The sequence below is a fragment of the Suricata suricatta genome, chromosome 1, assembly GCF_006229205.1.
Source record: "Suricata suricatta isolate VVHF042 chromosome 1, meerkat_22Aug2017_6uvM2_HiC, whole genome shotgun sequence".
Lineage (NCBI taxonomy): Eukaryota > Metazoa > Chordata > Mammalia > Carnivora > Herpestidae > Suricata > Suricata suricatta.
In genome coordinates, this window is record NC_043700.1 from 141,442,479 (window position 1) to 141,456,112 (window position 13,634).

The 13,634-nt window shown below is 36.1% G+C and overlaps 1 protein-coding gene across 1 annotated transcript in view; it reads left to right on the forward strand.

Annotated features, from left to right (window-relative positions):
- LOC115301936 (transmembrane protease serine 11C-like) overlaps window positions 1-3,581 on the forward strand; it is a 54,710-nt gene extending 51,129 nt beyond the window's left edge. The window contains exon 10 of the mRNA XM_029951955.1: window positions 3,420-3,581. Within this exon, the coding sequence (XP_029807815.1) occupies window positions 3,420-3,581 (162 nt within the window). The remainder of the gene's footprint in view (window positions 1-3,419) is intronic.
- Window positions 3,582-13,634: the final 10,053 nt, after the last annotated feature.

A 13,634-nucleotide genomic window follows, 5' to 3' on the forward strand; every position in this document is an offset into this window, starting at 1 on the left:
TTATATTTGTTACTATCCTCTACTTCTAGGAGCAGGATGAACAAATTTCTTCTATTCTTCAAAGCTAATCTTTTGCCTATATTCTTCATCTACTCTCTATCTATACAGGTATTTGTACTTTACATTAATTTGAACTTTCTTCCATGTTTTCCAGACTGTCCCACTCCAACAATATTCTGCAAATACTGTCAGATCTCTCCTTTAATACATACTACTCTTTCTTTTTCTGTTCTTGTTCAAATCTCCAAAGAATAGTCTAACCATCATTGTTCCATATTCTCAACTTATTCACTCTCTGACCCACTGTTTGCAGGCTTTTGCCCTACCAGTCCAGTAGCCAAGATTACTAATGATGGTCTAATTGCTAAATCCAATACATGCAGAGTGGAAGATGGACTAGAAGCAAATGAGATAGAGATATTATGATCTATTAAAACATCTGCCTGAGAAAGGTAAAAAGAGCTTCAACTAAGACACAGTAAGGATAAAGAGGCACTAAGACAGGTAGACAAGACCGCAAGCCTGATTAGAAGTGAGGAAGAGTGGGAAAACATGGGTGGCTCAGTCAGTTAAGGGTCTGACTCTTGATCTCAGCTTAGGTCTGATCTCAGGATCATGAGTTTGAGCGCTGAATTGGACTCCACACTGTGCATGGAGCCTACTTAAAACATCATCATCAACAACAACAAATAGGATGACTATTATTCAATTCTATTTGTTTATGGGTCAGCAATGCAACCCCATCTATTTCTTAATTTTTCTGAACTTTCTGTAAAATCTGCTGCACAAAGGCTTTCTATGAAAAGTTTATTGTTTGTGTGTAGAAAAACAACAGGGGAGGAATAGGAAAAGAAGGAATACATGCTAAATTCCATACTTCTCCCTGAGCAAAGGGAGAGAAGATGATGTACAGGAGAAAAAGCAGGTTTGTGGAGGATGAAAGTTTGGGGCATGTTAAATTTGAGGTGTCTGTGGAATAACCGGACATATATGTCCAATGTGCCATTAGAAATAAAAACCTTGGGCTCAAGAAAGAGTGCTGGCTGTATATATATATATACCTGAAAGTTATTGTCATCTTGGTAGCAATTAAGTTCATGAGCACAGAGACAATTGCTCAGATAATGTATGTAAAATAAGAAGCACCTAAGATTTAGGACTCAGGTGTAAATGCTCCTAAGAAGTTTACAGTAAGAGAGAAGGAAAACCAGGAAAAAAATAAGAAATTGGTGTCACAGGGGTCCAGGGATCAGAGCAAAAGGGAATAGTCAATAGTGACAAATGCCATAGAGTAAGATAAGTGCTGGAAAGAGTGTATCAACTTTAACAATTGTTTATTGATAAAATTTAGAAGGTTCATTCATTGGTGGAAAAAAAACCATTTAGAAGAAAGTTGAAAATAAGACAAGTAAACGGAAATGTCAATATAGATTACTACTTCTAGCCACTTATATATGAAAGGAAGATAATTAGGGCAACAGAAGAGGTCTTAAGATCCAGAAAGGCTGTCCTTTTTTTAGTTGAGGAAAACTGAAAAAAAAAAAAAGTGTATATTCCTGGTGGGGAAAGACAGTGAAGGAAATGAAGATGTTACTAGGAAAAACAAACAAGAAAAGAGATTATTGATTAGAACAGTGTCCTTCATCCAGAGAACAGGTGGAGAGATTAGCCGTACAAAGAACTAAATACCTCCATTTATCAGACAATGATAGTAAATACAGATGTTGGCTCCTGCAGGTGAGCTAGGAACTCAAAAGAGACAAGGACAAGAAATGGAGAGATTGTTATCATTCTCCACTTACTCTGAATTTGAAACCAAGAGATTAGGTTCAGAGTACAGGAACCTGATTTTAAAAAATTGTAAAATAAGCCTTATATACTGTTAGCAGGTATGTAAAATGGTGCACCCTTTATAGAAAACAACATGGTGGTTCCTCAAAAAATTAATAATAGATTGCTACATGATCCAGCAATTCCATTTCTGGGATTATACTCAAAAGAATTGAAAGCAAGGACACAGATAGAGATTTGTACATTTAATTCATAGCAGCATTATTCACAGTAGCCAAAAGATAGAAGCAACCCAAGTGGCCATTGATGGAAAAGTGGATAAACAAAATGTGGCACATATATACATAATGTATTAGTCAGCCTTAAAAAGGAAGGAAATGCGGCCATATGCTACAACATGGGCGAAACTTGAAGACACTGTGTTAAGTGAAATAAGCCAGTCACAAAAGGATAAATACTATATGACTCCATTCCTATGAGGTACTTAGAGTCGTCAAACTCATAGAGACAGAAAGTAAGATGATGGTTGCCGGGGCTGGGAGAAGGGGGCTATGGGGAGTTATTGTTCAATGGCTATATAGTTTTAGTTCTGCAAAATGAGAAAGGGTGTGGAGGTAGATGGTGCACAACAATATGAATGTAGTTAATGCCATTGAGGTGTATATTTAAAAGAGTTAAAATGGTAAATTTATGTTTTATATATTTTACACAATTTATAATAATGACTTTTTAATGTGAAATGAGAAAAGTTTGGACTGGCTGCTCTTAAACATGAGAAAGGAATATGGGGAAGGGTGTTAGTCTGAGGGTGTAAATTTATAATATGGTTTTCTTTCACAGGGTGGCTTGGCCCAGGTTGTGATGGGGTGGAAGGTGAGAAGTAGATAGCCCCAGTGAAAGTGCAGTGGTATGGGGAAATTATGAAATATAGTCCCATAAAGAAAGATGGGAAGCAGGAAGTAAGCTAATACACTAGGAAAAAGGGAAGGAGTCAAGAACTGGCATTCTTCATGAGGTTGAAGAAATATAGATGTAGATGGGAAGGTAGTGAAGAGAGAAAATTGAAGGGATAGGTACAGGCAATCATAATGCTGAATAACGATATTTTAAAGGTGGAGAAATCCCGGGTGATGATAAAAAGTTACATAGAAATGTTTAATACAGTTGACCTTTGAGCAATACAGGCTTACACTGCCGGAACCCACTTTTACACAATTTTTTTTCAATAAATACAGTACAGTAGTATAAATGGGTAAATATAAATCTTGGTTTTTTTCTCAATATCTGCCTGAAAATAGGGGAGTTTGGAAAGAAAAATTTTCAGCACACCAATGATTTCATAAGCAACAATACCTTCAATATCTCTTTTAGGTAATAATTGAATTGAAATCTTTCATACATGTTTTCCATTATTGTAGTGTTATATCCAAAGATATATACTGACGTCTTTGATTTAAATAAATGATTATAGAACACAAAAATATTCTGTACTAGAATCATTTTAACATTGAAAAAGCTACAGTTTTATTTTCTTCTTTTTGTGTCTCCCTGCCTTTATTACAAAGAAGAAAATAAGCAGTTATTTACCTTTAAGCTATAGTAATTGTATGTATCCTTCTTCTCTCTAGGGTGATTCTGGTGGACCTCTGGTTGGTGCAGATTATAAAGGCACTTGGTTCCTTGCTGGTATTGTAAGCTGGGGAGATGAATGTGCTCTTCCAAACAAGCCTGGTGTCTACACTCGTATAACGTACTACCGAGACTGGATCTTGTCCAAAACTGGTCTCTAGGGCAGAAGTTCTTTATAGATCAAAGCCTGAGTGGCACCTGGGTGGCTCAGTTGCTTGAGCATCCGACTTCAGCTCAGATCATGATCTCACGGTTCCTGGATTCAAGCCCCACGTTGGGCTCTGTGCTGTCAGTGCAGAGCCCACTTCAGATCCTCTGTCCCCATCTCTCTCTCTGCATCTACTCTGCTGCATCTACTCTCTCTCAAAATTAAATAAACATTTAAAAAAAAAAGAAGCTTGAAAATGATCCCCTGTTAAATATTTATAGCTTCATTTAACTTAGAACCACCTTTCTTTATGCACATTTAATGTTGCAAACATAAAAATATAAAATTGTACAACTGTGAAAACTTTTTGTATATTAGACTTTGAAAAAGGGGTTAGTGACAGTAATGAACCAGAACATATTATCTCCCCTATACTTCTTTCTGGAGTGATGGCAATTATATGAGTAAATATAGATTATAGTTTACTAAGGTCTTTTCTGCTGATTTATAGATCTAGCTCCCTTAGGAAATCATAGAATAGATGTTAGCAATAAACTCCCTTCTTAGGATATAACTAATCCCCAGCTGAATCACATGACTGCTACCAAATCTATAAATTGGTAGGTTGTAGCCTAATGAATTGCGGTAATACCACCTACAAAAATTTACAAAGGAAATCAGTCTGCCTCTTTTCTTTCTAGTCTTTGTGCCAATACCAATCTCTTCTCTATGTATGGCTTCCTCACCTGGACTGACACAAAACAGCATGATAATACCATGGGGTGCATTGAATAGATCCCAATGCTTTTCGATCTGTCCCTGTTTCTCTTTCATATGTAAGTGAGGCCAGAAGATGTTTCTCACATGTACACACATAACAGTAAAATTATCCTCAGACACATGGGCTATGTTTCAGCACATAAGCTTGAACAGATAACACTGTATTACATATCTCCAATCTCTTAAAATTCCTCACCAATATAAATGATCAGCCAGAATAAATAATATGGAAGTCTTGCTTTCACGTCACTTCCCTTTTGCCCATAGAGAAACATTCTAGCTGAGGGTACAGATGTCTATAAATGCACTATTGGAGCTCATGCCAACTTTGCCACACAAGCAGATCAGTTAGCTTTAATGATGAACATAATCTCAAGGTGGTGCTTTTCCAGACTCCACCAGCGTTTCTAAGGCAGTTTACCTTTCTCTTTCATCATCACTGACATCCCTACAGCTACCACTACCAGCTTTCATTATTATATAAATTTTATTCATGGACCCAAAAAATAATTGCATTAATAATAGTAGCTAACATTTACAGACCACTTGCAATGTTCCAGGCACACTTCACATGTATTATTACACTGAACCCTCACAACAACCTTGTAAGGATGGTTCCCTTGTAATCTTAATTTCAGAGATAAGGAAACTGAGATAGAGAGAAGTGAAGGTCAGAGAGTTTATAATTGGCTGAGCTGGGATTCAAAATCAGACAATTGGATTCCAGGCCCCACACTGTAAACAACTATGCCCTGTTATGGGTGATGGGTGTAACTAAGGATCTACCTAGCATAGTATTCTAAAATGTAATATTAGTCATAAATTTTATAAATTAATACAGTAGCCTTATAATTTGATGAGTTTTTTAAATATTGTGACATCTCTCAGGGCACATGGGTGACTCAGTCCATTAAGCATCCAACTCTTGATTTTGGCTCAGTCATGATCTCATGGTTCATGAGATCAAGCCCCAAGTTGGCTTTGAGCTCACAGTGTCGAGTCTGCTTGGGATTCTCTCTTCCTCTCTCTCTACCCCTCCAGTGCTCCCACCAACCCTATCTCTCTCTTTCAAAATAAATAAATATTTTAAAATATTTTGACATATCTCGTTACACATTTATAAAAGTTAATATTTCTACCTTTCAATATTTTAGAAATTCTTTACAAAAAACCATATGGATATTGGTCAGGATTCACTGGTCACAACTCAGAGAAACTCAATGTCAGAGAAACTCAAAAGTCAGAGAAACTCACACTACCTTTGGTGAAAAGAAGACATTTTCAATTCATCTAAAAATATGGAGATCTACATGTGGCAGAGCTGAGGCTAGATTCAGGGGCTCAATAGTATTTTGATCTTAAGCCACATCTTACCTTTTCTTTCCTCTGTCTTCATTTCATAGTCAGATACTGCCCACTGAAGTAGTAAAGACTTGTTCACTGGCTCTATGATTAGGTTTTCTTTAGTGCTAACAGTGCCACAAAAATAGAGCCCTCCTGCCCTCTGGCTCCAATTTTTTAAAAATATCTTGAGGGATTCCAGGGTGGCTTAGTCAGTTAAATGTCTGACTTTGGCTCAGGTCATAATCTTGTGATCCAGGAGTTAAGAGACGCATCCGGCTCTCTGCTGACAGCTGAGAGCCTGGTGCCTGGTTCAGATTCTGTGTCTCTCTCTCTTTCTGCCCCTCCTCTGCTCATGCTCTGTTTCTTTCTCTCAAAAACAAATAAATGTTTAAAAAAAATTTTTTTTAATCTTGCGTATTCCAGGGCATCTGGGTGGCTCAATCAGTTAAGCCTCCGACTTTGGCTCAGGTCATGATCTCACGGTTCGTGGGTTTGAGTCCTGCTTCAGGCTCTGTGCTGACAGCTAGCTCAGAGCCTGGAGCCTGTCTTTACCCTCCCCTGTTCATGCTGTCTCTCTCTCTCTCTCTCTCTCTCTCTCTCTCTCTCTCTCTCAAAAATTAAATAAAAACATTTAAGAAAAAATCCTGAGAATTCCTACAATGGGCCTCGGTGGAGGTGGGAGGGGATTTGATTGATAGCCCTTCGGATCAGGGTAGGGGGACACTTCAAGAAAGAAAAGAACTCTGGCAGACAAAATAAAATAATAATAATAATAATAGTAGTTATCTATTACCCAGTGAAAAATGTGCTATCTTCTGAATCAATACAAAATTATATCATCTCATTCTGTATGTTCTATATTTTCATGTGTTTCTTGTCTTAATTACAGATTTTGCATAAAGCAGTGTCATGCTATGTATATTTTAGTATCTTAGTTTTAAAAAGCAAGATGATTGGGGTGCCTGAATGGTTCAGTTGGTTGAGCAATGCATCTTGATTTCAGCTCAGGTCTTGATCCAAGGATCATGGGATTGAGCCCCGCATCAGGTCTGCACTGAGTGTGGAGCCTGCTTAAGATTCTCTCTCTCTCTCTCTCTCTCTCTCTCTCACTCTTCCTCTGCCCCTCTCCCCAATTCACACATACACTCTCTCTCTAAAAAGTAAAATAAAATAAAATAAAACAAAACAGTGGTGAATAATTGATAATGGAAAAGAAGGGTCAAAATTGACTTTAAGATATAATGACTAGGAGGGTGGGAGAATGGGACTATAATGAATGGAAACTAGGGACACTAGACTGAGCACCACAAATGATGACTGCAAAATTCTTTTTTTAAAATAGCCTTCCAGGGTGCCTGGGTGGCTCAGTTGGTTGGGCGGCTGACCACGGCTCAGGTCATGATCTCACAGCTCATGAGTTTGAGCCCCATGTCAGGCTCTGTACTGACAGCTCAAAGCCTGTATTCTGCTTCAGATTCTGTGTCTCTATCTCTCAGAAATAAATAAACATTAAAAAAATTTTTATTAAAAAAAAATAGCCTTCCATATGAACTCAGACACCTATTCCTAGCATATATTTGCTGACTAAGGTAAGATGAGAATTGTTTAAGTTAGTATATTCTTATTCTGATGGAATATTCTATATAGGTTTGTGATATATTATTCCTATTATTTTATTAAGTAGGAATTAGGCAATAGTTCAGTCTTATAAATACAGAGAAACTTTCTATGCTCTCTATAGAAGTAGCATTGGTAGTAAAATAAGTTTCAAAGCATTTCTTTACTATTTTCCCAGGAAAAAAATACTATGTATTTAAATATTTGTCACATTATACTAATTACTTCTAAACTAACTTTAGTGGCACTGAAAGGTACTTTTGCCATGTTGGTATACTTCACTCTGATATATAATGGAATTAAAGGTTACAAATAGGGGCGCCTGGGTGGCTCATTCGGTTAAGCCTCCGGCTTCAGCTCAGGTCATGATCTCATGGTTCATGGGTTTGAGCCCTGTGTCTGGCTCTGTGCTGACAGTTAGCTCAGAGCCTGGAGCCTGCTTCAGATTCTGTATTTCACTCTCTTTCTGACTCTCCCCTGCTCGCATTGTCTCTGTCTCTAAAAAATAAATAAAAAATATGATGATATTTTATAAATGTCTAATGAAAGGAGCATCAAGGAATTATAAAAGTCAATAAACCACTCTTACAAACATCAGAAACTTTATAGAAACCTTTTTAAGAGTGAAGAAATTTAAATAATAGTGAGTACCTTACATAGGAATTAATAGGATGCCAATTAATTTTAAGGCAACCCAGTCTTACTCAAATATAATTTGAATAAAAATGGATAATTGTCTTTTCCCGCCCTGGCCAGCAGGGCGGAAAATCCTTGCAGGTTCTTGATCCTGAGGGAGGGAGAGAAAGGGCAGGAAGGAGACACAGAGAGTGGAGACATATCCAGCTAGCAAATGGCCAAGCAGCTGAATCTTTGCCGCTCCCCACAGATAATATCAGGGGCGCCTGGTTGGCTCAACTGATTAAGCGTCAGACTCTTGATTTCAGCTCAGGTCATGATCTTCCTGTTCATGAGTTCAGCCCCACACTGTGCTCTGCTGACAACATAGCACCTGCGTCAGATTCTCTCTCTCTCTCCCTCTCTTTCTGCCCCTCCCCTGCTCATGCTCTCTCTCTCAAAATAAATAACTAAACATTTTTTAAAAAATTAATAGATAATACCAATAACCACATATACTTGTATTTTTAAATTTAATGTGTTATTACACATTTACATCATAAATTCTTAAAACAAGGGGTACCTGGGTGTCTCAGTTGGTTAAACATCTGACTCTCGGTTTCAGTTCAGGTCACGAACTTGCAGTTTGGGAGTTCAATCCCCACATCAGGTTCTATGCTGATAGTGTGGAGCCTCTTGGGATTCTCTCTCTCTCACCTCTCTCTCCCCTTCCTCTGCTTACTCTCTGTCTAAATATTCAAATAAATAAACTTAAAAGTCTTTTAAAATAAATTCTCAAAACTGATACTGGAGATGTACCTTTCAAACATCAAATTCTGAAAAAGGTAGGATTAAGATGTGTTGTATTTTAGAACTCAATTACTTTATGAAATGGAAATATTATGGGGTCAACAGAAGATTAGCAGCAAAAGAATAAAATTAAAAGTATGCTATTTTTAATATCCAGCAGCCCACATGAAGTTTAGAAGAATAAAAATATCTCAACATAATATAATTATTAAATGTTTGGAAATATCAGATATAATGAGCTTTGACTAGCCTTTCTTTGGTAACTCCAAGTACAGTGTCTAGGACATAATGTTCAATAAATATTCAATTAACTGAATTATTGAAATAAAATTGATCATTCTTGTTTTATTAGTTATACTTAGCCATAACTAAAACAAAAATAAAATATTACTACTTTCAATGTTTAGTGAATATATCAATTTTGACAAATAAACATGATCATTATGCTTCTGCTTTTTTATTAATTTCATAATATCAATTATTTATTATATATTTTTATTAATCTGATCTCCAATACCTTACATTGATTTTCAACCCTAATTTCCTACCATTTACCTCTGACACAGCTATACTGAAATGAGAACTATAATAACATCTCGTGGCATGATTCTCTGAATAAGATCCATCCTCAGAAAATGGAAGTGAATCTTTCATTTTAAATGCTACAAATAATTTAACATGGCTTAGAAAAAAATGAAAAGCTTTTAGAATTTGTTCCTCATTTCCATATCAAGTTTGTGGAATCACTTCCTCAAAATTAATGATACACATTCTTTCCTCAAATCCTTCAAATATAAAGTTGAATGAAAACTCTCCCCTTTTACTCCCATCATAGTTGCCATAGACATTATCATTCTTGGTTAAATGAAGCAAGTCATGTTTTGAAAAACCAAAGAAAACATTTATATTCCTTTTCTCTGATAGTGTGCTGCCTCTATCTTTTTAGCAAAATTTTCTCCCAAATACTTTTCATTTATATACTTCTCCTTTAAAAGACCTGCTTTCTTCTATTTTTCCAGTCTTTTTAGTAAAGAGATGTTAAAAATCTATTTCTTGTTCCTCTAGGTCACTTCCAAACTCATTTCTGTTACCTCAGAGTTTGGACTTGCAATTCAAAAAGAGCTTAGCAGCTAGGTACAGGAAGATGATGAAGATAATGTAAAGAGAAACAAAGATATCTTTCTTGAAAACCAGCTGAGGTCATAAAACAGGTTTGCTCATCCTTGGAACTGCCTGAGTTCCTGTTGGCTTTCTAGGCCTTGTACGTTATGAAAGAGGCCTCTATTATTACAACCAAAAGGACCTAATTAACATGGCATCAATGTTATCCATTCCCATGACTTCATCCACAAGCAATATACAAATGTGTTCTGTTGATTTATATCTCCAGCCAGGATGTATCTCTTGAGCTTCCCACCTGTATAGCCTAGTGCCTACCAAAAATTTCCTTTGGGCTAATTTATAGGCATCTCATACTCCATACATTGAAAACTGCTGTCTCTCCACTATTCCTAGTCTTAATAGACAGCCCATTCAATGCATTTTTCTACGATGGAAATTAAGGACTAATTCTTTATTCCATCCACTCTCTCAAAAATAAGAACTAATCAATCAAGTCCTATTAACTGTACTTTCTATATTTATAAAACTTAAAATGTATCTCTCTCCATTTTATACTACCACAATACTTTGCATGTTGTGTTGACAACAAAGACTTTCTAAATAGATAAACTGCCTCAAATTTGATCTGCCCACAATTCTCAAATGCCTTCAGAGCACTATCTGTATGTTACACAATGACCGTTCTAAGTATGAATCTGCCACATCTACACCACACCACTCCATCGTTCAAGGCACTATTTATAGGGAAAGCCCAAAGTCATTAGCAGGTATAATAGTGCCCCCTTATCTGTAATTTCACTTTCCATGGTTCTAGTTACCCCAGATCAAGGACCATCTGGACACAGATATATTGTCAGAAGGTCAAATTTAGCCTTTTTAGGCTATCATTGTATGCCATGATGCCTAAGTCATTCACTCATTTCACCTCATAACATAAGCATTTTATCATCTCACATCGTCACTAGAAGAAGAAGGCTGGGTACAGTACAATAAGGTATTTTGAGAGAGACCACCTTCACATAACTTTTATGACAGTATATAATTATAGTTGCCTTATTTTATTAGTTATTATTGTGAATTTCTTACTGTGCCTAAGTTATAAATTAAACTTTATTGTAAGTACGTGTGTATAGATACAACAGAGTGATATAGAGGGTGTGGTACTATCGGCAACTTCAGGAGGTCCCTGGGGTCATAGAATGTATTCCCTGTAGATAAGGGAAACTACTGTAACACAGGGCTTCCTGACCCGAAGCCTGCCTCATCTTTTGTCACACTTTACATGCCCTTTTACAGGCACAGTGAAGCTTCTAATGTTGTGTTTGAGCACCACTGCTCTAGCTGCTAAGAACGTCCTCTCCATCCCACAATCGCTTTTTTGCTGGTCTCCTAAATTCCCTTTCCCTTCCTTTCTCCTATACTTTGTTGTTTTCCCTTGTTCTCTTTCTTACTTTGATGAACAGATACATTTTGGAAGAAGTTGCAACCAAGATGAATGTGGGAAAGGAAAGGTAGAAACTAATAATAAAGCATTCATGCTCCAGTTTTTTCTTTCCTTAAATGAGACACAAAGAACAAAATGTGCATCATTATAATCAGATTTTACCATGAACATTCTTCCTTTCTTCTTTTTGTTTCTGGCCCACAAATAATAGCTTTTCCAGTTTGTAAAATCTGTCCAATGATTACCTTGTTTGGTTTGGTTTCAGCTATATGGCCCAGCTCAGATTAACTGACATGATGTATATGCAAAGGCTTTTGAGTTCTTCAGGAAAATAAACTCTTATAATGAACCTAGTATAGCTAATATAATAGGTACACACTTTATGGTCATAAATCTCAGATGTAAAAAGTACCTTTCTTTAATATTCCACATAAACATATTTTCAGTATCTCCCTTAAACTCTCAAGAGCTCAAGACTCAACAAATAGTATTTTTTTCAATCTATTGTGAAGTTCTGGGTCAAAATACTATTCTTTTTAATGTTATAAACATTTATGTTTGTAATACAGTGGAAATTTTTACTAATAATTAATACTAGTGGAAATTTTTGTTTAACTTTTTGGTTTTATTTATTGATTTTTATTTATAGGCAATCACAAATCACCATTCTTGAGATCAAGCCCTATGTCGGGCTCTGCACTGACAAGCAGAGCTTGGAATCCTCTCTCCCTCTCTTTCTGCACCTACTCCACTCATGCTCTCTCCCTCTCTCAAAATAAATAAACTTTAAAAAAAAAAGGATTAAAAATACAGCAGACAGCACTGTTGTGACAGTGAGAGTGAAAAAAAAACTTACGGTAATTCACTTGCACAATTTAAAAGGCTATATGGTGTGAAAAATGTTAAACTTGCAGGTGTGACAATTTCTACATATCAGGAATCCTGGGAACAATTGCTTAAATATTTTCTAAATGTTACATAGGAAAAGGATTGTGCGAAAGAATAAGTTTTCAATGCTGAGACTGGCTTGTTTTATGAGGATGTTGGTGAAGGAACTTATTTAATACAAATGGCGCTTTAGCTCACAGGAACCTAACTCCATATTTTTGTTAGGAGCAAGTGTTCAGTATTCGCCAATTCAGTGCTTGTGGCAATTTTATAGAACTACCACAAACAATCAGAGTCAAGTCTATATTTGTGCTCTTTTTGGGTTTAAAAATATATGGGATATGTTTTTCCAAAAGATGTACTTCTCATAATTTCTGACTCATCTATTCCTCCGACTGATTATTCTGAAAGAGTCCATTTCAGAAACAAAAATACTCCATCAGAAAATACTTCCAGTTCGTTCAGAAAACCATGTAGGAACCCAGATTCCATGCCATGCATTATAATATTTCATTTAAGGCTAGAAATAGTGTGAGAAAGCCAATAATTCGGCCAAGTGGTGACATCCAAGAGGGAGCCCAGATACACAACTGTTCTAAGTCCCTCCAGATTCTGGAGGCAGGCAGCACAGAGGGAAGTGGAGGAGGCACCTAAGACATATCTATCCAATACTCATCTATTCTTCTGTAAGCAAATAAGCTCCTTCAGGGCCTGGATGATGCCACGTGCATGTTTTATCACCTGCAAAGGCTAAGAGCATATATAGCTACTACTTATTAAATAAACAGATATAAGACAGAAAAAAACAAATAAATGAACCAACAAGAACGGACCATCTAAGTCAAAAGACTCACCTACACACATAACATTCCTACTTTAGCTGCCACAAAAGCATACTAGTTGACATAAGTCAAATCAACCTGGTGATTTCATAAATTCCAGTGTCAGTCATAGCAGTATTGGCAAATAACATCATCAAGCACTCACCATGAAAGGTAAAGCAGCAATACAGAGAAACTTTTGAAGTGGCCCCAATTTGAAATGATCAGATTACATATATATATAAAGGAATTTAAGCAAATATTCATATTGTATATAAATACATATAAATGTGGTTACAGCATTTATGCAGCATTCTCTTCAATATTAGCTACCCTATGAATAATGTGCAATAATGGAAAGTATAGTATTTAAAAAATTATAAAAGCAAGGCAATAATTTTAAAAATTAATCATTTTTACTCCAACTAAGCATGGATAGTCTGCCCATTAAGATTAATAGATAAATTTGAATGCAGACTAATTTGTATTAGATCTGATTAATTCTCTTAATATATCAATTTGACATTTTGTGGAGGATGATTTTTAAATGAACATACTTGTCTATTGTTTCAATGTACAACAGTATGTGATTGAAAAGCAAACCAATGCTTTTGAGAAATGAATT